Source organism: Spermophilus citellus (assembly GCF_964194105.1).
Source record: "Spermophilus citellus genome assembly, chromosome: 1".
Classification (NCBI taxonomy): Eukaryota; Metazoa; Chordata; class Mammalia; order Rodentia; family Sciuridae; genus Spermophilus; species Spermophilus citellus.
Window position 1 is genome coordinate 273,671,245 of NC_138182.1, and position 26,039 is coordinate 273,697,283.

General features: G+C 37.7%; 1 protein-coding gene across 2 annotated transcripts in view; it reads left to right on the plus strand.

Moving 5' to 3' along the window:
• Positions 1 to 26,039, plus strand: part of GHR (growth hormone receptor) — a 254,049-nt gene that overhangs the window by 170,756 nt on the left and 57,254 nt on the right. For both annotated transcript variants that reach the window (XM_081280996.1, XM_081280997.1), the window contains one exon: positions 4,120 to 4,185. In XM_081280996.1, coding sequence (XP_081137122.1) covers positions 4,120 to 4,185 — 66 coding nt within the window. The remainder of the gene's footprint in view (positions 1 to 4,119; positions 4,186 to 26,039) is intronic.

Genomic DNA, 26,039 nt, shown 5'->3' on the forward strand with positions numbered 1-26,039 from the left:
AGATTTGTCAAAGGCTATCCCCATTGCTCCTCCAATGCTTGACTACTCTTCTAGTCGATCTCCCTAAAATCATGGGCTCACCAAGGTCAAGAGCTGCAGCTAGTTCATTTATAACCCCAGCACTTAAAAGGCCCTCTAGAAATGTTTATTGATCTATTAGAAATAGATTGTAAGTGGGATCCCTGCAGATCATAACTGAGACTAGTCTGTAATGGCTTAATTTAATTTTGTTAGTATTGAAGTTGTGATTCTTTGCATGTGATCTCCCTCTATTTGCTTTTGTCTTACTGGTCAACACTTTTAGACATTAGGTACATGGTTTTGACACTAAGTAAAATTGACGACTGAGAGTGACACCTCCATTGGCTAAGACAGCACAATTTTGTTCATTGTGCTTTCCTTTTGCAACCACAGTCTTCTTAGCTCTGGCATAAGTCTGTGATCTTTCCACGAGGATGCCATGTGTTCCTTTTATGTCTTGATTCATCACATATTGCAGAGAGTGTTAGCTTAGTAAGACTTTTTGCTTCATGAAAATGTCACCAAATATGCCATAAAGGGGAAAGCCCCAGATGTCTGTTAGCAAGGAAAGCAAAATCCTGGTTTGTGAAGATTCAGGGAGTCCAGGGCTCCCCAACAATTTCCCAACTGGAGGTTTGACTCTGTGCTCTATGTGGGGCCTCAGAACTGACCTCCATATTTCATTTCAATGATCATTCTGGAAAAACTTGTTAACTGTATAGCTGATCTGAGGCCTGGGCCCTGTTGTCTGTTAGTTTTCTCAGTTTCAAGCTGAAAACTGAGACAGACTTGCTGGATAATTTTGATCAAAGTAACATGTGTTTCTGTGCTATTCCATAATTAATTTGGTTTTTAAACCATTTTATGGAGGGGCGATTGGCATGCAGAAAGCTGTATCTATTGGATGCATACAACCTTATGGGTTTTGAGATAAGTATAGGTCTGTGCAACCGACACTACTTTTATGCCATGAGTCTCTCTATAGTTCCAAAAGTTTACTCCCACTCTATTGATTCATTATAATTTTTAAAAATATTTAATTTTTACTTGTAGTTGGACACAATACCTTTATTTTATTTATTTTTATGTGGTACTGAGGATCGAACCCAGGGCCTCACACTTGCTGGGTGAGTGCTGTACCACTGAGCCACAACCCCAGCCCTATGTATTCATTATAATTTTAATTAGCTTTCCTCTTCCTTTGAATGATCAGAACATTCTCAGACAGTGCATAGTTGTCAGTGAAACAGGTCATTCACAGAAGTTATATAAACTTATTGAAACCTAATCAAAGTGATATTCTAGTGCTCAGCTTGGGATAAAGGATAATAAAACAAAATGTTCTTTGTTTTGGAGAAGGGAATTGGTGATGTGGTGGGATTTGTTCAAGGTGTTAGTGGCAATAATAAAGATGTAGACTTGAGGCCAGTGTCGTAAAATACAATTTTGCTTCCTGGTCACCTTAAAATTGATGTGCAAATATGATACACTTCAGGAAAATGTGCATTCTGTTCACTTTTGTTATAATTCCTTATTACACATGGGAGTAAATGAGGTTCAACAGATGAAAATAATAGTAAGATTTCAAGAGAAAATAAAATGAAACACTTTCAAATCTAATAACTATAAAATTTAAAATGTTTTAATAACTTTAAAATATCAATTCAATAAAAACCCCAACACCTTACTTTCCTTAGGAAAATACTTTCAATGATGTACCCAGAGTGGAAAAAACTTATAAGGATTAGAATGCTCAGTCTTTGATGGGGAAGATCTCTTAGCTTTATCAATTGGACTTTCTATTATGCATAACAGACCCAAGAGCTGCTTCTGACCTGTTAACTAACTAGAAGGAGCTCGTGAAAAAGTAGACTGAAAACTGGCCAGGAGGCCAGTGGACTGAGCTCACCAGCTCTGAAATTTAGAAAGATGGGAGTAGGTCAGCTCACTGCCTAGGCTACCTTCATTTTTTTTCTCCTCTTGTTTTATATCCGAGACAGGTTTCCTGACATATGGGTTTCTATTAAGGAGTGAAACAAAAGATCAGTAGCCTGAGGTGACACAGGGGAAAAAAAATACTCAGCTTCTCCTACTTTGTACCCTTTATGCCCTTTGTTGTTTTGAGGCTCAGACCCAGGAAACAGATTTGGGATCCAGACAGGTAGAAGATGCAAGAAGCAGTTAGGATAGTAGACATGCTTTATTCAGAGGTGGCAATGACCTCCAGCTTCAGCCCCCAGCCAGTTCCATTTTTGCCCCTGTCAGTTCCATTTAGACCCCTTTTTATATATAGTTAAAACAAAAAAAGGCACACTGCCTGACATAGATAGATAGATAGATAGATAGATAGATAGATAGATAGATAGATCCATCGATCTATATCAGTGGGCACTGATGTAAATGTTTATGATCTTGAGGGCACAAACTGAATCAAATTGTTTCTGACCTTGACTACATCCTAACCATGACTTGGGTGATTCATGGCCTTGGCTACACACTAACAACAAAACATAAAACATAACAAAGCCCACCAGAAACCTCAGTGAGGCAATATAACTATAGCCATTTGGGGCCTACCCCAACACCTCACAATATGGAACACTTCTTCTGTGACCTTTGGTCAACAAAGTACGTGAAGGGATTTCTACCCACTAGCACCGCCTCTCTAGCGAATACTCATTGGATGTCCTATAATTCAGTTCAGTTCTGACACCCTCTACTTGGAGATAGCATCAAATTGAGAACTGAGTCCCACAGGACTGTGCCCCACTTCAAACACCAAATGAAAATAACAGGTTGTCACCTGTACTTCTAACAGATTGATCAGCTGTAAATTGGGATTCCCTTGATCCCTTCCTCAGGTTTACTTAATTTGCTAAGTAAAGCTTAACAGAACTCAGGAAAATACTTATTTACATTTACTGGTCTATTATCAAAGATTCCACAATCTTTCCAGATAACCCGATGGATAGGGTGAGGCATCAAAAAGGCAGGTCCAGCACATCCGTGCCCTCTAAGCATTTCCAAGAGTTCAGTAAACTGTAAAGTCTCCAAACCCTGACCTTTGAGTTTTATGGAAGTTTCAATACATAGGCAAGATGGATTAAATCATTGGTCATTACTGATCAGTTTAACTGTCAGGTCCTCTCTCCTCCCAGAGGTTGAGGAGCAAGACTGAAGTCCCAATTCTCTAATCACTGGGTTTTCCTGTGCCAACACCCATCCTGAGGAAGGGAGCCTCCAGATACCAGTCAACTCATTAAAAGAACACTTATTGCCCCAGAGATTCCAAGGATTCTAGCAGCTCTTGGGTCAGGAAACAGAAGGAAGACCAAATATACACTTCACAATATCACCGAAATAACTTACTGGCTTGGAGGTAAAGCTCAGTGTTTTTTGTGGGGCTGGGCCACACTGCCCCTCTAAGAAAAACCTAGAGGTAACTTGATCTGATTTGGGGAATCCTGGAGAAACATCTTCAGCAGGCCCAGGCAACAGTCACATATTTTTGTAGCTGAGATGCTTGCAAAGCAACCTGGCTGGAATGGTAACCACATTGATCATTTTCCATTTTTGTCTGTTTTTAATGTAACCTACTACTAGTGTCAATCAAATTATAACTGCTTTTATAGTAGTTGATTTTCACCCATCTTTCCTTACAAAGTTCCATTTCTCTCTTGTCCAACTTTTTAAGTCCCCTCATTTTTTCCCCACTCCCTGGATGGCTCACGTGTTTATTTTTATTATTTCTAAAAATAAACTTTTTTTTGGACTGAATTGTTTTCCTGCTGTTTTCAAAAAAATGATTTATGTTCTTCCTTATTTTCACAAGCTAGACTCAAATAATATATAAAGGCATTTTTGCTTTATTGTTCCCTATTGTGTCAAGGCATGAGACCAGAGGTAATAAAAACCAGAAGGTTTCCATTTGCTCAGATTGTTAAGAGATCCTTGTAGTGGATAGGTGCAATTTTCATTTTCAAAAGGGAGCAGGTCATATTTTATCATTTGAAGTGTGGTTGTAAGAGGGTCACATCAGATGGCTTGTTTGTTTGTTTTTATGGGGATGACTAATGGTTTTCTTCTTTTCCATTCCAGTCACACCAGCTACCCTTGGCAAAGCATCACAGGGTCTACAAAGAGTTAATCCAGGCCTGAGGACAAGTAAGAATTTCAGTGGTTTCACTGTTTTTAGTGATATTTTCCATGTATTAGTATAATTCAAACAGCTATCCTTTCTCTATTTTATTTGGGATATTGGTAACTGGAAGGACAATTGAGTTAAAATTTTACTGGCAAACAAGAAAAACTATTTTCTTTCAGGATTTATTTTTCAATTGCTTTACAAGGTGATTTCTTTATTTTTCTATTTTGCTTATGCTCAGGGATCAAGTTAGGCCAAATTAATGCAGTTAGAATAAAATGAATTGACTTATCATGGGTCAACAATTATTAATTAAATTGAGGAAATTGCTTGCTTTTACAAATCCTTTTTTAAATTATTATTATTTCGAAGTATTTATCTAATGATTTCATTGGCAGGTTAAACTTGTCTCTCTGGCCAAATAGCCTTGTGCTTCAAAATTCTGCCTTCATGTTAACTCTCTCTTCTCTCTGAAATGACACTACATATTCCCCTCTTATCCTTTGACAATCTTCTCTTCATTTATAAGACTTAACTCAAGCATCAGCTCTTGGGGAAACTTCCCCACATTCTCTAGACCTAGTTTTTCTACCTTGTATGCATCTGTATTTGTCAGCTTTCTGAGACTGTGACAAAATGCTTGAGAAAATCAACTTAAAGTAGGAAAAATTTATTTTGGCTCCAAGTTTCAGAGGTTTCTATCATGGTCACTTGGTTCCATTGATTCTGGACCTGTAGTAAGGCAGAATATCATGACAGAGGAGGTTTGATGGAGCAAAGCTTCTTAGATGGTAATGGCCAGAAAGCAGAGAAGGGACCAGAGGCAAGATATAGTTCCCAAGGCACACTTCCAAGGATCTGTTCCCTTCAAGGTGGTCCCATTGCCTACAGTTTGCACCATTTCCTAATAATGCTATTAAATACTAATCCCTGAGTGGATTAATCTGCTGATATGTTCAGAGCCATCATGACCCAAAAACTTCTCAAGTCACTTCCCCAAAACATCACCAATAATATCACTATATCACATATACACTCCCTGCTGAAACTTTACGAAATATTCCAGATCCAAATTATATTAGCTTCGATGGAATTGTGTTCATTGTTCCATGATAGCATTTATTCCTGATGTTTTAGCATGTAGATAGCATTGTGCATAGAGCTCATCAGATTGTGTGGTCTTCATGAGTGAATTAATTGATTGTAGGTCCATGGTCATGTCTTATGCTCTTTCTAAATCCCATATGTTGCCTAAAAATTCCTGATATCATTGCAGATACCTGTTGAATTAAATTATAGGGATAGATTTTTTTAGCAGTTGAAATATATACCAGAGTCCCTGTTACTCAATACATGAAGGAAAGGCAATGAATCTAACTGAATTTCAGCTATTGATATTTTTGTTGGTAATACTAATGTCATAAAACTGTAATTTGGATTTTATGAGAAGTTGCAGAGTAAATTTCTAATGTGAGATTTAAATGTCATTTCCTTGGAGATGATCCAAAAATAAGGATTGATGCAATTTTTAACAAATGTCATCCATTTGTCATTTCTTTCAGACCATAAACTCTTTACAACCTTCCTGTTTTAGATACAAAAGATATATTAATCTATTCCCTAATTATCCATAAGGGGTTTTATATAAAAGGAGTGGTTACGTTTGGGTTTTTCCGGTTAGTATATTCCAAAACCTTCATTCAACAGATAATATGACCTATTGCTACTTTCTGTAGGAAAATGGGGAGGCATCAGTTAAGAATGTTTTGCTAATGGTGCATGCATCACATTGGAATCATCCTCCACACACACATACATAATAATCCAATGCCTTCTGCTTTTCCCTCAAGTGATAGCATGATTTCTCCAAGCCATTTTGCTTTCCGTCGCAGGGTTTAAGAAGCCTAACCATTGCATCTTGTTGAAAATACCCAGACACACGGTGGATGTGTTGAATAACTTCCTATACCGGGCATTTGGCATGTAATGATTTCCTGTCTTCATGATCAGTAAGAAGACTGCCATTCATATATGATCACTCACATGGACCTTGACTTCCTCACACAAGGGTCTACCTTTCCGGCTTTTCCTTATCAAACATTACCTGTGACAAAGTGATTCCTGTGTGTCAACCTGCCACAGGGCACATGATTGAACATGTGGCCATCTCTGTCATCAGGAGTACATCATCCAGATGTGACAGTCCCGAGTGTTCACATCACCTCACTGTGCCACTGTGTACCATGTCACTATATCACATATACACTCCCTGCTGGTACACCCAACATGTAGGTTTGCATCCTGAGAAGAAAGATACTGTCCTGACATCAAGGGGCTCACATTTCTCTATGGGGCTAATTTTACACAAAAAGGTAGGGTTCAACAGGAAATGGGCCAAGAATATACAATTATAATTTATACCTTTCCTTTGTTTGTTTTTTTAATATCTCAGATTCAAAACAAAACCTCATTGCAGGGGTGGGGGCCTAAAATAAAAATGGGGATTTGATGAACATTTGGGCTAAATTCATGAGATTTTATCAAGCATACAGACAGAAATTTTTAGATTACTGTACATCTTTTTTTGTGTGGAGGGGGTTCCCTCTCCTATTTTTTGTTTTTACTTTTCATATATTACCATAAAGTGTAAATTTTGTGATTATTGGCATTTCCACCTCAAAGTAAAATGAATATCTAACAGGGGGAAATATTAAAATATCATTTACTGTACTTGGAAGCATAAATTTATCTGATTTAAAAAAAAAAAAAAACAAATATTCTGAACATAAACATTAATGACTGAGGCCAGAGTAAAGCTTTGACAGGTTCCCCAGTAACCATCATGTCAGATGAGCACAGCAAATTAATTCCTTAAAATTTTTGCAAAAAAGCCCCAAAAGTTTACAAGCCCACAAGCAGTCTCTTCTTCCAGATGAGTTTCTGCTATTTACTCCAATCCAGAGATTCCTCTGTATAATCAGTCACCTTCAACAGCTCTCCAGTGAACTTACAATTGTGCCTGGCTTTCACTTTTTAATTAAAAAAAAAAAACACGTTTTTTTTCAGGTTTTCTCAACCCATAATGTTATTTGACTTTGGAAAAATGTTTTCTTTTCCTCTAAATTTTCTTTCATAGTAAAATAGGTATACAAACTAAATCAATTAACCAACCAATGTACAAACTGACACTTCTCAAGTTGCTATAGATTGGTAGGACGAATCACGGTCCTTCAGGCCTCCTATCACCAATGTTCCCCTCCATTGCTCCAGAGAGACATGCTGTCAAGTTTGATTATATTTTTGTGGGGAGGGGGCTTATTAGCAATATAAAAAAACGCAAGACAAAGCTTGAATATAGTAAACATCATCTGCTGGTTTGGATCCTTGTGCATTCTTGGCTGATTCTTGCTCTAACTTCCCAATTTTCCTTCCTAACTCCTTATTTTCCTCATTCCAAGCCACCCTACTCTCTGCTTCAAGATGAGTTTCTGCTATTTACCTCAAATCCAGAGATTCCTTTCTATAACGACCTTCAACAACTTTCCAATAAACTCACTTCCCAGGTATTCACGGAGTTCTGGAACATGGACCATATGCACTTTTCCACCCTATCTCCTTTGTGTCCAAGGTACACCCTATATTATGTTCCCTGCATTGTATCCCCTTTACCAGAATTTCCACCTCTTTTCTCCTGGTCTGAAAGAATCCTTCATGAATTCTGTCCTTAAGCATGTTTGAAATATCACATCATCCTCTGAAGGAGAGGTAGTTTAGCATAGGGGTTTAAGAATGCAGCCTCTGGTTTAAGTCCGGTTCTTTTTCTTACCTCCTGCTTGATCTTGCTTAAGTTGCATAACCTCTCTGTACTTTGTATTTTGTTTTGTTTTGTTTTAATCTCTAATGAAGAGATACTAATGGTAGCTACTCATAACACTGTTGAATGAATTATATTTAAAGTAATTATGGTGTTATCTGGCCCCAATGTACGTGGAATATATTGTATTCTCTCATGGATCTTATTTTATTCCAATATACATTAGATGAAACACTGAAATTGCCCATATACAATGAATCATAAAATCATTACTTATTTGGCTCAACCTAATGCAAACTCTTAAGTACTTTCTTTCCCATGTTAATAAACTGTGCTATTTGCAAAGTTAGGGATTAGGTCTTATAAATCCTGTATACTACAGCACCTGGGAAGTATCTGGCACAGGGTGAATGTTTAATGAACAGTTGTTGAATTTTTTCTTAAATATTTTTTTTAGTTGTAGATAGACACAATGACTTTATTTGATTTATTTATTTTTATGTGGTGCTGACGATCAAACCTGGTGCTTCATGTGTGTGAGGCAAGTGCTCTACCACTGAGCCATAACCCCAGCCCAACAGTTGTTGAATTTTGCACATGCATAAAAAATGCAAAAAAAAAAAATAGCAGTCATGCTCTCCCCAATATCGTAAGTACTCTTTAGCTATCACTGAGTTTCCTCTGTGTTCTTTAGCTGTCATGTATAAAAGGGAAGGGAGAAAGACATTAGGAGTAGAAATTTCTCTTGCCTATTGCTAAGTATAAATACTTAGTCTTTCCCAAAAGTCTTCCATTGAACCTTAACTTCCAGTCATGGATTTGGTGATACAGTTTGACCTTGGAGCACTTTGCAAGACACCCCATGGCATCATTGTTATATCCTGTTGGCGCTTCAGCTGATGAGGGAATATGAATTAGCTCTGCTCCTGCCTGTGGTCCAACACTGCCCCCACAGGAGCTGACTGACCCTCTCAGCTTTAAGCATTCTTTTTTATCAGATGTGTTCACCATTAAGGGATTCATAGCTGACAACACAATAAAAGAAGTACTACATAAGAGAAGCAGGGCCCGCTTCAAGACGGCCCGCTTCAATATTCATCTTAGCATGAATGTGCAGCATTTCTTTGTTAAAAAGAACTTGAGCATTGGACATGCATGAGAGAGCAGTACTGACATTAGGTTCTGACATTGAAGCTGACTTTGAATTCCTGACAGTCTCCTTGTTTATAAAGGGTTTGGTAAATTATTCAGTAAGTAAACACAGATTCTTGTGATCCCTTTTAAGGAAACAGTGTTTATGTTGGCTCTCCTGACTCACACGCAGCACTGATCTCCAGATGATGCCAAGCATTCTAGGGATACTATTCATCTCCTTTCCTGCTTCCTGGAAACAGGAAGGAGGAGGCAGAACTAAGTATTTTATACAAGGAGAAATGTAGGTACCCAGAAGGCAGCATACTTGAATCACTCAATTCCCTACCTAGAGAGTAAGGACGATATTGTCAGTGCAATGCTGTATCTCTCCATAGATAAGCAAAATGAAGTAGAGATAATGCACAGTGGTAACAGTGCATAAGTGAATAGCAGTGTTCACTTATCACAAATACAAACTTGGCAGTGACAGTTTTCCAGCCTGAAATACACAGATAATGATGGCCATTAGTTTCATCCATGTTGCTATACACTGCCTTGCTTTTACATATAATGGTAGGGAGATCAGAATTCTTTGTAGGGTGAATTAGTTAAGTCTTAACATTTTTTTAAAAAAAATTTCCATCAACTCTGAGCTCTCTGCTGAGCCATAACCAATGGTAAGTAGATATTTTACTACTTACTTACAAAGAGACCTGTTCCTCTCTAGGCATACACTTATGCTACACTGGAATAAAGGCCCCTTTTTGTGGTATGCATATAGCCAGATCTTCTATTTTTTTGGGGGGGAGGGGGAAAACAAACAATAATAGTTAGAAATTTGTTTGTAGACATCAGTCTTTAAAAGGCCTAATTTTAGAAGTGAGTATTTTTTAATTCTGAAAAGAATGATTAAACATCTCCCTAAAAATTCTGTTCGTTTGTGAATATTCTCTACTGGGGGATGGCAGGTATGGGGGATTGAACTCAGGGACACTTGACCACTGAGCCACACCTTCAGCCCTATGTTGTATTTTATTTAGAGACAGGGTCTCACTGAGTTGATTAGCCCCTCACTTTTGCTGAGGCTGGCTTTGAACTTGCGGTCCTCCTTTCTTAGCATCCCAAGCTGCTGGGATTACAGGTGTGTGAAACCGCAACCGGCGCCTGTGTATATTCTATATACTAATTCCTAGCATTGTTTCTCTGCCATAGCACAACACACATTTTTCACGAATGAAATCCAAGACAAACATTCTTTTACCCTGGGTGATCCCAGTGGGTGGTGAACACTTTTTGTGACTAGAAAGTTAAGCACCTCAGAGTTGGTTGTGACCTTTGTGTTCTTGCCTGCGGCCTGCTGATCTGATCTTTAGTCCCCCAGCTTTACAACCATCTCTAGTCACTGCTCTCAAGAGAACCTCAGCTTCTGCATTCAGGAGCCTCTTACTAGAATGGGACACCTGAATATATCATTCCAAAAAGACCCTTTGTCCACACAGTTCCTACTTGCATGAAGAATTTTTTCATATAAAGCACAGTTGTTCACTGAATAAAAATCTTAAATCTTATAAAGGTGTGACCTGACTTTAATACAAATTAATCTTTATCCTGAAAAAGCAGAATATACGCCACATTTATTTAAAATTTTTAAGGCTTTAACAAAGAGTTCCAGCATAGGTATCACTAAAGAATAACTAAAATAATAATGTGCCTTAAGGAAAAATACATGCAATGTGAGATAATAAGTATTTAAACCAAAAATAACTCAAGGCGTGAATAAATAACTTATCATGTTAAGGCTTTTATATATATATGATTTATAGTAAATTAATTTGCACATACTTCATAGTACATGGAACAAAACAAGTTACTTCTGCTTTTTGGTTTTGTTTTTTGGTTTTGTTTCTTTTTTCCTTCAGGTGAACAATTACTTAAACCAGAGGTTGGCAAACTGGACCTTAGTCTAGATGCTTGTTTTATAAATAAAGTTTTATTGGAACACAGCCATGTCACTTTGTTTCAGATTGCCTGTGGCTGCTTGGGGAGGGAGTTTTACAGTGGCAAAGTTGAATAGCTGAAGTATAGAACATGCTTCCAAAGTATGAAATATTTTGTCTCTGGTCCTTTAACAACAACAACAACAACAACAAAAATGTGCTGACCCATGTTCTAAGTAGACAAATGATAATTTCTGTAATACATATTTGGTGATGGGGGTGGTACTGGTGATACACCACTGAGCTATATCCCCAGCCCTTTTAAGTTTTCTTGAGACAGGGCCTCACTATTTGTTCAGGCTGGCCTTGAACTTGGGATCCTCCTGCCTCAGCTTCTTAAGTAACAGGTATGTGACACCACACCTAATATAATATGGAATTTTATGAGACTAGTTATAATGTTTACCATCATTTAGTCTCCTGCAAAAGATTATCTTCAATTGGTATTAATGTGAATGCAGGATTCACCTCACCACTTTATTTCACAGTCAACTCTTCTGAAATAAACTATATTATGAAGCAAGGATTTACTGTATCTGCTAATCAGGGTGAACATATACACTCTTTGCTACTAAAGATATTCCATCAAATAAAACTGAACACATGGAAATTATTGGCAATTGATACCATGGGCAATTATTTGCAAGTGACCAGCTGAGACATGCCATCATTATTACATAATATCCATCTCATGAAAAGTCAGTGCAACGGACAACTCCACTTGGAAGGCAAACTGTAGGAAATTTTGCACTGTAAATCTTACAAACCTGAAAATTTAAAGCATCATAATAGATGAATTTTCAGAGGCTATTCATGAACCCTTAAGATATTCTCAAATGTAAGTCATGTCTTTACTATGGCAGGTTATCTTTTGATTTTTTTCATGTATTGTGGAAAAGCAACTAAATTTTTATGGGTTTTTTTCTATCTTTATGTTCCTTGATAAATAGAAATTTTAAGGTCCAAATTTGAAGTATTACAAAAGCAAATATTTGTAGAGAGCTCATCTGTGCTCTTTGTTGTCAACACACATGGCTTTGTGTACCTGCCACCATGCAGCTGTGCCAAAAAAAAACTCCACTCAAGTCTTCAGGAGATGGAGAAACCCGTGATACAATTTCTACTGTGACAGAAATTCTTTCTGTGATTTCTAAAACCTTTTGAAATTGTGCATCTTTTGCATTGAAACACAAGAGGCTTGTAGACATGTTGGATTTTTCTTTCTAGACTGAGACTAATTCCAGGGCAGAGAATGTCTTCCTTATCTTTGTATGTTCTGCTCCCCATGTGTGATTTAGCCAAGATCCTTGCACAAAATGGAAACTTTTAAGAATATTAAGTGAATATCATGTGGAAGTCCAGGAATTACCTGGAAGCAAATAGAGAAGGGCAGTGGAGGGAGTGGTGTTAGCATCGATTTCAAGGTGTTCAAATGTGGCATTTTTCCACCAGCATTAACACTGGCACAGCAACTGTAGCAACTATTTCCTCAAATGTCAGAGCAGTGGCTGTACCACCTCCTCTGCTTTTGACCCCATGAGGGGAAAACAAACACAAAACTCTTACAAAAGCTTTGGAGGTGACTGTGGCAAGTGGCTGTGGCAAGCTTGGTTATTGGTTTCGATTGGATACCTCCTTCCCCGGCTATGTGAGGAGGACTTTGGGGTTAGGGGAGCTGGAGACCATGAGCTGTACTGCTAATATGCCATGAGCTTCAGTTTATTCACCTATGAATGGAGACATCAGCATCTCTCTCAAATGGTCATGGTGAAGAGCAGATGGCTACATAGAAAAGTTCTTGCACAAAGCAGATCTGGAATAAATGTTAGATATTTTGTTATTTTTACTATTGCTCCTACTGCTGCTTCTACTATAGGTTGGGTAGTCCTGTTCTGAAATTCTTGGGCCCAGAAATGTTTCAGATTTGGGAGGTTTTTCTGGATTTGAGAATATTTGCATAGACTTTACCAGTTGAGCATCCTTAATTGGAAAACTCAAAATAGATAAACTGGAACTCATAACCTGACAGGATAGGAAAGACATCTAGTATCGTGTATCTCGTACTTGAAAGGTATATTTTTCAAGGAAATAAAAGTCTTACAGATCCCAGAGAATTTTTTCCACACTGTACAACCTAGTGTGGAAAAAAAAAACTTGATTAAAAAATAAAATCTTAATGTTTATCGATGTCTTTTAGTTGCCATTTATTTCCACAAAATGTAAAACTTAAATTTTGTAGCACAAAACACTCTCTTTCAATCAGCATTGCTTTCTTTCTCTACCTTTTGCGCTTTGATCTGGATCAAAGTTGAGGTCCCTTTATAGGTAGAGGAGCAGGGAGCCCCCAAAAGGGAGGCCTGACAGGGAGGCCATACTTCAGATAGTCAGAGCATGAGACAGGAGGCCCCCAAGAGGGAGTGCAGGAGGCTGATTTTTCTGTCTTTTTCCTCTGTGAGCCCATAATTACCTCCTTCAGCTTGTATGACTTTGGACATCATCACCATTTACAATAAGTAATCATTTCTTATGTACCTGTCAAGGGATGACCCCCAAATATTTTCATTGTTACTACTGTCTCTGGAAAAAGAAAAAGAGTTGGTGGGGCGGGGAGGCCTCAAGGAACTTTGTTGGTCAATCTAAAGCCACAGGAAGAGCCTAAACTCCTAGGGGTTGTTAGCTCACTCTTAAAGGACCAAAGATCCTAAGTGGTGATTCTTTCTGGGCACGGGGTATTTTCAGCAAATACTGATGTCAGTGCTCTACCTCAGACACTCCAAAATGATCTCCCTTGGGCTGGAGTTGTGGCTCAGAGACAGAGCACTTCCCTAGCATATGTGAGGCACTGGGTTCGATCCTCAGCACCGCATAAAATTAATAGATTGACTAAAAAAATAAATATTTAAAAATAAAATAAAATGATCTCCATTGATGCTGCTCAGGCATATTTTATTTGTTTCCTATGAGTTCTGTAACAAGTCACCACAGGTCTTGGTGGCCGAACAACAGAAATTTATTCTCTCATAGATCTGGAGCTCAGAAGTCTAATATCAAGGTGTTGATCAGAACTGGTTTCACTTGGAGGCTGCAGGGAGAACTTGTTACGTGCCTCTCTCTTAGGATCTGGCAGATTCAGTGACTCTTGGTTTGTAGACCCATCAGTCCAGTCTTGGCCTATCTTCACTTAAGCTTCTCCCTGTGTAACTTTTTCTCTGTTATAAGGATACCTGCCATTAGAGCTTACCCTATTCCAAAATGATCTCATCTTAAGATCTTTACCTTAATTGTCTCTGCAATGATATTTTTTTTCCAATTAAATTCACATTTAAGGTAACAAAGTTTAAGATTTCAACATATCTTTGGGGAATGCAATTTAACCCAATCCATGAATGTTCTGAGGGGGAAATCCCCTCTGTAAGTGATTTTTCATATACTCCTTCAAGAATTCAGACCTCACTACATTTAACCCACACTTCTTCCCGTGTTTGGGAAGCACTGGGATATGCAAAGCTAAGTGGACTTCTGTATTAAAGGATCTTTGAGCAGCTCTAATTTGTTTTTGTGTATTATGAATATCCCAAAATGGAAAAGTGAATCAATCCTTCCTGTCAATAGTTGACCAGGTAACTTCTTTTCAAGGGATTACCTATTACTACCTCAATAAACACTAGGGTTCAGAGAAACGTAGGCTGCTGGTGATGAGGGTTCTTGTATAACTATGCTCAGTGGTGTGGACACAGCATGGCTCAGCCATATGAGCTCATCACAGTGTCCAAGCATCCAGAGTGTGTTTACTGACTCCCCCCTGAGGATGAGCATATCCTTAAATATCCACAGCAGTTTCCCCAGGAGACCTACGTAGGGATTTTTAGATGTCATCTAGTCTCTATCCTTGCCTTTGGTCACTTTTATAGAGAGACCTTGATCAGACATTGGGATGATAGAACAGAGAAATGAAAGTGGAAGGGGAAAGGTGATCAAGAAAACACAACGTGCTTTTCTTCTGGGGAAAAAAAAAATTTCAGTCACTCAAAATGACATCAAGACAATATTCATCCATAGTTTATAATGATTCTTTTTAATTTAAAGATTGTCACTTTTGGAGATTACTAGGGCATCCACTCATTATTTTAAAAACTGCTACATCAAGGAAAATAAGCATTACCTTGAATTTTTGCATGAATTTTATTTCAGGGCAACTGAATGGATTAAATAAGTTTTAAGTAGCTGTATTCTAGTTAATAAATGCAGAAGAAAAGGAAGGATTTTTAAAATCACCAACTTACAACCCCTAATGACAAAAAATAGATTTAGGGAAGATGATTGGCGAATGATAAAATCCTTAGGTATACTGTGTTCTGGTGAATCAATTGACAGCAGTTTAAACCATATCTGACTTATCTCCTTATCTCATGACATTTGGGTGTCCTTTCACAAGAGTTCACTGTAACCACTCCTGATAGTTCTGCCCATCAGAGTTGGATTGAATCAAATTAAACCTCTAGATCAAACTGTCAATTTATAGGAAATAAGAGGGATAAAACATTTTAAATGAATGCAATAAGCTAAAGGAAATTATCTGGTTTCTTCAACAACAAACCCACAAAAATAATGTAATAAAAAGAAATAAGCTAGGCATTGTGATCCCAGTTACACAGGAGGCTAAACATGGAGATTACTTGAGTTCAGGAGTTTGAGACCAGCCTGGGAGATAGCAAAACCCATCTCATAAAAAGAGAGAGAGAGAGAGAGACTTCATGGATTTAAACAGACTTAAGGGATATTGTGTGAACTTGTTTATGTCCTGATTCAAACAAATGAACTAGCAAAAGATGTTTTTTGAAATAGTTTTGAAAATATGAGTGTAGGTTGGATATTATTATTATTAAAAATGAGAGTTCAAACAATAAATGTTGGCTAGGAAGTGGAGGAAAGGGTAAATTCATATATTGCTGGTGGGACTGCAAATTGGTGTAACCACGACGGAAAGCAGTATGAAGATTCCTCAGAAAATTTGGAATGGAATCACATTGACCCAGTTATCCCACTCCTCGGTATGTAACCAAAGTAGTTGAAATCAGCATTCTACAGTGACACAGCCACATCAATATTTATAGCAGCTTAATTCACAATAGCTAAACTATGGAGCCAACCTTAGATTACCTTCAACAGATGAATGGATAGTGAAATGTGATATATATATTGAACATTTTAAATGAATGCAATAAGCTAAAGGAAATTATATATATGATGGATTATTGTTTGGCCATAAAAAAACAATGACTTTATGACATTTGCCTGTAAATGGATAGATCTGGAAACTACTGTCCTAAGCAAAATAAGCCAATCCCCCAAAACCAAAGGTTGAACTCTTCCTCTGATGTGTGTGTGTATGTGTGTTGTGCTAATGCACAACAAATGGGTGGGGGAAGAATACAAATTCAGTAGATCAGACAAAGAAGAATGAAGGGAAGGGAGGGAGAACAGGAATACAAAACAGTGGAATGAATCTGACCTTTCTCTTTACATATATAAGTATACCACAGTGAATCCCCACATCATGTACAACCACAAAATGGGATCATAATTAGAATAAGATGTGTTCCATGCTTGTATAGTATGTCAAAATATATTCTACTGTCATATCTAGCTAAAAAGAACAGATTTTTTAAAATGAAAGAGTTCATAGCTTTTAGAGATATGTGTCTATATAGCTATGGGTGAAAGTACATGTTTTCAAAACTTAGTTGGGGAAATACACAAAACAAGATTATTAAATTATGGGTATTTGTTAAAGCTGGGTGATAAATATATAGGAGTTAATTAAACCATGCCATTTTGTGCTTATGAATTCTATAATAAAAATAGAAGAAGCCCTCATGAACACATGGACTCAATACCCATTCTCAGGTAAACAAAACTCACATTCACAGTGGAACCTACAATATTAGCTTTACTAGTGTCCAGTTATGTCTCAGAAAAGTGGAAAGGGCCTTGTGTGAACATAATTTAGGACATTCCTATGGGAAAAACAGAACATGTGAGTTTCAGCCAACTAGTCATTATAAGGGTTGTGCTGAAGTGTGTGGTCCTGAACGACTGATGCTGAAAGACATACTTGATTTCAAGTGTCAAGGAAAAATAAATGTTTTTGCTAGAATTGGCAGTTCTGGTGGCTCTAGGTCACACAGGAGCTCACCTTGGTCTGAGGATTTTGTTGCTGCTATTTGGCATGTGGTATTTGCTTGCACACAGGCTCTACTGTTGTGAGAGATTTCTTAGAACTAAAATCAGGTAATAGTGAACGCTACTGTAGCCCCCTAGAGATTCCAGGACTCAATAGCCACGAAGCCTTTACATTCTATCCCATTGGGTTAGCTTTTCATCAATTCAGAAACAAACAAAAGGCTTCATCCCAAACCAAAAAGAAAGAAGATAATTAGCTGCTGTTTTCTTAATGTAGACTTTTGTTTGTTTCCGCTTGCCTTGGAGACCTAGAGAGGACAGTTTATATGTGGCCACCCTGCCCTGGCCCATGCTGCTGAGCCTGACTCCTCTCCACTCACCTCTGCTCCACCACCGCAGATCAAGGCCTTCAAGACTGAAAGCAGTACAGGAGCATCGTCATTCAAGCTCTCATAGAGAAGATGAAATCAAAATGATAACCAAAATGAAGAGAATTTCATTTAAAAGACTGTTCAGTTCTCTTAGTGTTGTTGACTGATTTCTTTGAGGGCTAGCCTCAGCTCTTGTGTGTCTCAGAACCAAGGGGAGCATCATTTGTACCATATACAGCTGCTTTTTGGCATTGGTTCTTACATCAGCCTACTCTGAAAACAAGAAAATTAGACTCTTAAGAATAATTCCTTAAATAGAACCATTAGGAGGCACGCACCTAGACCTGGCTCACCCTCCACCAAATCATACTTAGGTTTCCGACAGTGTTATCCTTTTCCTTCCGGCACCTAAGGTTCCTGGGGCAAGGTAAGTTGAAGAATGTCAAGGTTTTATTAGACATGTCAGATCAGAGGATTTGGGAAACAGACAGGTGTGCTGGAAATGAATTGTGTCTCTGCTCATATCAATGTCAGAGGGCTGGCACTGGCTCCCATAGCTGATTACAGTGAACCCAATGTAGACTTTTTGTAGAACCCAGTGAATTTAATCCCAGATATCCCACTCATTCTCCATTCTCCATTGCCAGACAGATTCATGCCCAAGTACCAAGAAAATAGTGGGTTTCCATGGATAACTGATTGGGTGAAGTTTTATCATGCCACTTAGTAAGGCTGAGTCTACAACACCCATAGTAAAATAAAAGCTTTGTTGTTGTTGTTGTTCACTCAGTTAAATAAGACAGGTGTAAAGTACATTAGAATTAAGTAGCATGGGGACAGGAATTTCTGCTTTGTTCTTCACCATATATTTGGCACCTGGAAGAATGCCTAGCCCATAGAGGGTACAAATAAAACATGTCTTAAAGGAATGAATGGTTCTGTAAAATAGACATTCTGTGCTTGAATGAGTGGTGATCCTTTAGGTTATGAAACTAGATAGACAATGTTGCCATGATGTTAATGCTGCAGACTGACTTGAGGTGCTTAGTCATGTCCCACAGCAAGCAGATCAAACAAGGGCATCCCTGAGACTGCACAGTGACCACTAGCACAGAGCCTCCACTATTTTGCCCACCCTTGATTTTCAAGTTCGCAGTCATGTGGTGTCAGACTGAGCATCATATCTCATACTTTCTTGTTTTGGGTTTTGAGGTTTTATTTTTTTTTTTTTGGCTTCTTATTATCTAAAATTGTTGTTCAGAAAGATCACATTAGAACAATAACTCTTCTTAACTATGCTTTTCTGTTCCCAACAGAGTAGGTAACTGAATCGCTTAAAATGAAACAATTCTATCTGCTTTAGTACATTATAAACATAGCCTTAGCTTTGACTATAATTATAGTATGTGGGTGATGCTGCTGAGAAAACAATGTAATTATAACATTATGGTTGAGAACCATATGAGAAGAAACCCCTGAGTTGCATTATTCAAAGTTTAAGGCAGAATTAGAGTCCCTCTTTAACATAAATAAGACTTATTAGCCAATTGCAACAAGAGCTTTGTTGTATGGTGTTAATAAAACAATGAAATCAAGGGGCAAAGTAAAAAGGTAGGGAAAATATAATGTCTTTGTTTAATTTTCACGTTTCTAGGAGTGTTACAAGTCAAATGCAGAGCAGAGCAGTGTGCCAAATTGATGGAAACATAAAAAAAAAATTCACAAGGAAAAATGAATTCAGAAAAAACAACTCTTTAGCTTACTTTGACCCTCTCTTTCCTGGTAATAGGAACTTGCCAAGATATATCAAGTGCCATTGTAAAGTTTCATTTTCTTGAATGTGGCTTGCTTTCTTCTCTAACAGACTTGTCCAGTGGTTCTAGGTTTTATGGTACCATAAATTAAAGAACATCACATTCTATGTCTTAGATGGAGATAACATATGCATTTATCAAGTCATTGAAATAAACAGGTTTGTGCTTTATACTAAGTATAAAGTTTGCCTCAAATAAATTTGAAAAAAAAATAAAGACCAGAAATTTCCAGAACCAAGATATAGAAAGAAGTAAAAAGAGCATAGTCAGAAAGCCTGGCCTAGAGTAACTTCTCCACCATTAAGTCACGTGCCATGTGATGCCTGCTTGTTTTAATAGTCAAATGGGAATATTTATATTCATATTCTTTCTTCCCATGGATGAGGGGTGACAAAGATGTGTGAATTCTTAACTAGTAATCTGTAAATCATAATTCTGGGATTTACTCCCAAAGAAAAGGAAATTATTGATTGCTCCAAATGGTTAAACAGGGTAGCAGGGAATCTCTGTCATGTAAGCAGACTTTCGAGCGATTTCCTAGAGTGAAGGAGGACACGGCAAGCAGAGTGAGGAGTGTGTGAATGTGTTTATGTGTGAGTTTTAGAAGATGAACAGGAAAATAATTTGTCCTCTCAGCTTCGTGTCTCTTCCTGTGTTTACCAAGGAGCGCTGTCCATTTCTTTACCCCAAGCCTCAAAACGGATTCTTCACCCTCCTCTGTTTATATCAGAAAGCTGGGATTTCAATTATCCTTGTCTTATCCTACTCCCTTGTTCTGAAAAATGTATTATAACAACAATAATAACTACTAGTAGTAGTAGCAGTATGAAGAGGAGGAGGAGAAGTAGAAATAGGGTTTCCTGTGCCTAACTGGCAGCTTATATGTCAGTTGCCTGCAGATTTGGGATGTCTTTGACTTTGCTTATTTTGTAGCATTTTGTGACAACCTACAATACCTTTACCCTTTAAGTTTCTGTCTTTTAAACTAATATTTCTTGATTCTTGAATAGGAATGATAAGCCCAACTGAGTTTCCTAATATTTTCCTCATCTGAAAGGAATTATTTAAAACACAAAGTAAGAGCCTTGTCAGCAGCCTAATGAGAGCACCCCGACTCTGCATCAGCAGACTTGGTTCTGTACCAGCTGTGGGATTTTGAACACTTAACCTCTGCACCTTTAGCTGCTTATCTGATAAATGCTACCAAGGATAAATGCATGACAGTTTCCACCGTGAATGATGTTAGTTTCCTTCCTCTTTAGATCTAGTTCTGAAAATATGTGGTGTAGCACATCACTGCCGTTTCATGAACACAGGGAAATTATATAAATACACCCAAGCCAACATCTGAGATCCTTCAGAATGTTTCCTTTTAAAGAGACTCTTGTTAAATGGAATACAGAATTTTTAAAAATAAAACCAATGATTAATTGAAAATTTAAAAAAAAATACCTTAATGAATCTGTGGAGGAAAAAACTAATAGTCAAAGATAAATATTTAACAAGGGGAAATTTTCCAAGTAATAAGGTTCCTTCATGCATTGCTTAACATCGGGGCACATTCTGAGAATTGTATTGTTAGGTGTTTGGGCTTTGTGAGAACATCATAGAGTGTACTGACACAAACTAGAATGGCTAGACACTACCACCATCTATACTGTTTGCCAGTGACCAAAACGATGCTATGCAGCTCGTGACTATACAAGGCACTTGCTATTTGCAAAGTAATGCAGAAGCCATACACCCCACTAAAGAGGAGGCAAAGCCAAAAAGGCTGATGACCTTTGAAGGACTTTTGGCAACAGACATCTGGAAAAGTGTCAGCTATTCCTTGGGCTTTATTTCTGACTCTGGATAAGCAGTCTCCTTATACACAAAAAAGATAGCCAGGATAATCAAGGAGATGAGAAGATATATCAGAACTGGTTAAAAATAATTAAATCTGAAAAGTGTATTCCTGGGCATAGATTGGTTGGTTTCTGCAATATTTTGAAAATAAGGTATTATAAGGATTTGGTTTGGCTACCATAAAACAATGTGACAGGTTGAGAGAACTGAATATATTCTGAATATCCTGTTTACCTTGGTAATGAGTCAGTCATCTAGGGGAGCAACCAGGGTCCTTTCCTTTAAGAAATGTAGATTTCAGTTAGAATAGAAATAGGTTTCAACTTTCAACCTACTAATGCACTGAAATATGTATTAGGCACCTTCACATAACTATAAAATTATCCTAAGAGATAATTATCTTAAGAAATAATCCCCAATACATTCTACGAGGCCAACATCACCCTGATACCTAAACCAGACAAAGACACTTCAAAGAAAGAAAACTACAGACCAATATCTCTAATGAACCTAGATACAAAAATCCTCAATAAAATTCTGGCAAATTGGATTCAAAAACACATCAAAAAAATTATACACCATGATCAAGTAGGATTCATCCCTGGGATGCAAGGCTGGTTCAATATACGGAAATCAATAAATGTTATTCACCACATCAATAGACTTAAAAATAAGAACCATATGATCATCTTGATAGATGCAGAAAAATCATTCGACAAAGTACAGCATCCCTTTATGTTCAAAACTCTAGAAAAATTAGGGATAACAGGATCATACCTCAACATTGTAAAAGCAATCTATGATAAGCCACAGGCCAGCATCATTCTGAATGGAGAAAAATTGAAGGCATTCCCTCTAAAATCTGGAACAAGACAGGGATGCCCTCTCTCACCACTTCTGTTCAACATAGTCCTCGAAACACTGGCCAGAGCAATTAGACAGACGAAAGAAATTAAAGGCATAAAAATAGGAAAAGAAGAACTTAAATTATCACTATTTGCAGATGACATGATTTTATACCTAGCAGACCCAAAAGGGTCTACAAAGAAACTATTAGAGCTAATAAATGAATTCAGCAAAGTGGCAGGATATAAAATCAACACGCATAAATCAAATGCATTATTGTATATCAGCGACAAATCCTCTGAAACAGAAATGAGGACAACTACTCCATTCACAATATCCCCCCCAAAAATAAAATACTTGGGAATCAACCTAACAAAAGAGGTGAAAGACTTATACAATGAAAACTACAGAACCCTAAAGAGAGATATAGAAGAAGACCTTAGAAGATGGAAAAATATACCCTGTTCATGGATAGGCAGAACTAACATCATCAAAATGGCGATATTACCAAAAGTTCTCTATAAGTTCAATGCAATGCCAATCAAAATCCCAACAGCATTTCTTGTAGAAATAGATAAAACAATCATGAAATTTATATGGAATAATAAAAGACCCAGAATAGCAAAAACAATGCTAAGCAGGAAGTGTGAATCAGGCGGTATAGCGATACCAGACTTCAAACTATACTACAGAGCAATAGTAACAAAAACAGCATGGTACTGGTACCAAAACAGGCGGGTGGACAAATGGTACAGAATAGAGGACACAGTAACCAATCCACAAAACTACAACTATCTTATATTTGATAAAGGGTCTAAAAGCATGCAATGGAGGAAGGATAGCATCTTCAACAAATGGTGCTGGGAAAATTGGAAATCCATTTGCATCAAAATGAAACTGAATCTCTTTCTCTCGCCATGCACAAAAGTTAACTCAAAATGGATCAAGGAGCTTGATATTAAATCAGAGACACGGCGTCTGATAGAAGAAAAAGTTGGCTATGATCTACATACTGTGGGGTCGGGCTCCAAATTCCTCAATAGGACACCCATAGCGCAAGAGTTAACAACCAGAATCAACAAATGGGACTTACTCAAACTAAAAAGTTTTTTCTCAGCAAAAGAAACAATAAGAGAGGTAAACAGGGAGCCTACATCCTGGGAACAAATCTTTACTCCTCACACTTCAGATAGAGCCCTAATATCCAGAGTATACAAAGAACTCAAAAAATTAGACAATAAGAAAACAATAACCCAATCAACAAATGGGCCAAGGACCTGAACAGACACTTCTCAGAGGAGGACATACAATCAATAAATAAGTACATGAAAAAATGCTCACCATCGCTAGCAGTCAGAGAAATGCAAATCAAAACCACCCTAAGATACCATCTCACTCCAGTAAGATTGGCAGCCATTATGAAGTCCAACAACAACAAGTGCTGGAGAGGATGCGGGGAAAAGGGTACACTTGTTCATTGTTGGTGGGACTGCAAATTGGTGCAGCCAATTTGGAAAGCAGTATGGAGATTTCTTGGAAAGCTGGGAATGGAACCACCATTTGACCCAGCTATTCCCCTTCTCGGTCTATTCCCTAAAGACCTAATAAGAGCATGCTACAAGGACACTGCTACATCGATGTTCATAGCAGCACAATTCACGATAGCAAGATTGTGGAACCAACCTAGATGCCCTTCAATAGATGAATGGATAAAAAAATGTGGCATTTATACACAATGGAGTATTACTCTGCATTAAAAAATGACAAAATCATAGAATTTGGAGGGAAATGGATGGCATTAGAGCAGATTATGCTAAGTGAAGCTAGCCAATCCTTAAAAAACAAATGCCAAATGACTGCTTTGATATAAGGGGAGTAACCAAGGACAGGGTAGGGACGAAGAGCTTGAGAAGAAGATCAACATTAAACAGGGATGAGAGGTGGGAGGGAAAGAGAGAGAGAAGGGAATTTGCATGGAAATGGAAGGTGATCCTCAGGGTTATACAAAATTACATATAAGAGGAAAGGAGGGGTAAGAGAAAAATAATACAAGTGGAAGAAATGATTTACAGTAGAGGGGGTAGAGAGAGAAGAGGGGAGGGGAGGGGAGACAGTAGAGAATAGGATAGACAGCAGAATACATCAGACACTAGAATGGCAATATGTAAATCAAGGGAAGTGTAACTGATGTGATACAGCAATCTGTATATGGGGTAAAAATGGGAGTTCATAACCCACTTGAATCAAACTGTGAAATATTATATATTAAGAACTATGTAATGTTTTGAACGACCAACAATAAAAAAAAGAAAAAAAAAGAAATAATCCCCAGGGATTGGACAGAGAAGTTGCCTGGGGTTGAAGAAGAAAAAAGAGATGGCCCCTGAATATGAAGTGCTCACCATCTGTCCTGGGCTCTTGTCCTGGTACTCCTTAGACTGTGTTGTTATCCAAAGTCATATAAGAAGGCACACAAGTTCACTGAATAATATTAGAGAAACCAGTGGTGGCACTGAAATGCTTACGATATATTCACTACCCCAGTTATCTGCAGGTACCTGGGGGATTTTCAAGTAAGTACAAAAAAGTGATAATAATATCAGCCTGTTCCTGAATCTATTTGCTCCAGTATTCACTGTATTATTAAATTGGTTAAAACTAAAAAATAAGATTTATTCTTTTATGGGGCTCATGAATTACTTTAATTCCAAAGATAATTTCCAAAGAAGATTTTTTTTAATCTTGTGAGTAGTAACAGCACCACTGGAATTTATCTAAAATTTCCCACAGTACTCACTTTTATAGATAACATTATTTAAACATTTGAGTACTGACATAAGGTTAAAATTATAGGATTTATTACTTTGTAATTATATCCAGTGCTACTGAAAGTTGAAATAAAACCTGTGATATTAGTGGAGGTGATGATAATATTCAGCATATAGAAGTTTTTCTGAAACACTTAGTTGCCCTTTTGAAACTCTGAATTGTATTCCCCCAAACAAGTATGTAAAATAGCTTTAATCTTGAGCATTTTCCCAAACCTTACAACTTCATGAGTGCAAATAGCCACTGTCATCTTAGAGTTATAAACTTCAAAATGCTTGCTATTAAAGTCTGAAGGATTATAGATCTTCATTAGGATAAGTTAAACTCAACCATTGAAATCTGTTCCATGGGGGCCTCACTAGGGAGAAAATAAAATTGCTGAATAGGGAAAAGGATAATGGGGATGGGTTTGCCCAAAGTCTCAATGCTAGTGAGAAGAATCATCTCTGATATGAATGATTCTTGGGGACTTAAAGAATATTGATAAGAATTGAGATTCCTGTGGTTAGATGCTGAAAAAAAACAAAAACTGACAGTGTATGCTCTGCTAAGGGTTCTCATCAGAGGCAAAGGCTCTACTTATTTTGCAATTATTTGGTCCTAAGTTACCTTCAAACTCCACCCAAACACATCTCTAATCTTTGCCTTCTTCCCAGCATCTTCAGATCCCAAGGAGTTAAGGGAACCTGCAGGTTCTCAAGGCTGGACTGCATTCTAAGTGGATGTCAAGTATTGTGTGGGGAAACTTCAGTGCATTGCAGCCCGCTGTGGGGCAGGGTGTTGAGAGGAGCAGCCTGGGTCCCCAAAGTGAGTAGACACACAGGGGCCAAGAGGTGGGCTTCTCTCTGGGGTGGACCAGAGTGTTTGCTAGAACAAGAAATGAGAGAGAACATACTGCTTACAGTGACAAGTCAAACCGCCCTCATTCTTGGCTCTGCAACTCCATTTCTGCGTATTCCCACGTTTCATCTCAATAACTTTGTTCCTTCAGCATTTTTTTTTTTACAGACTGATATTATCAATTGAGAATATGGATGG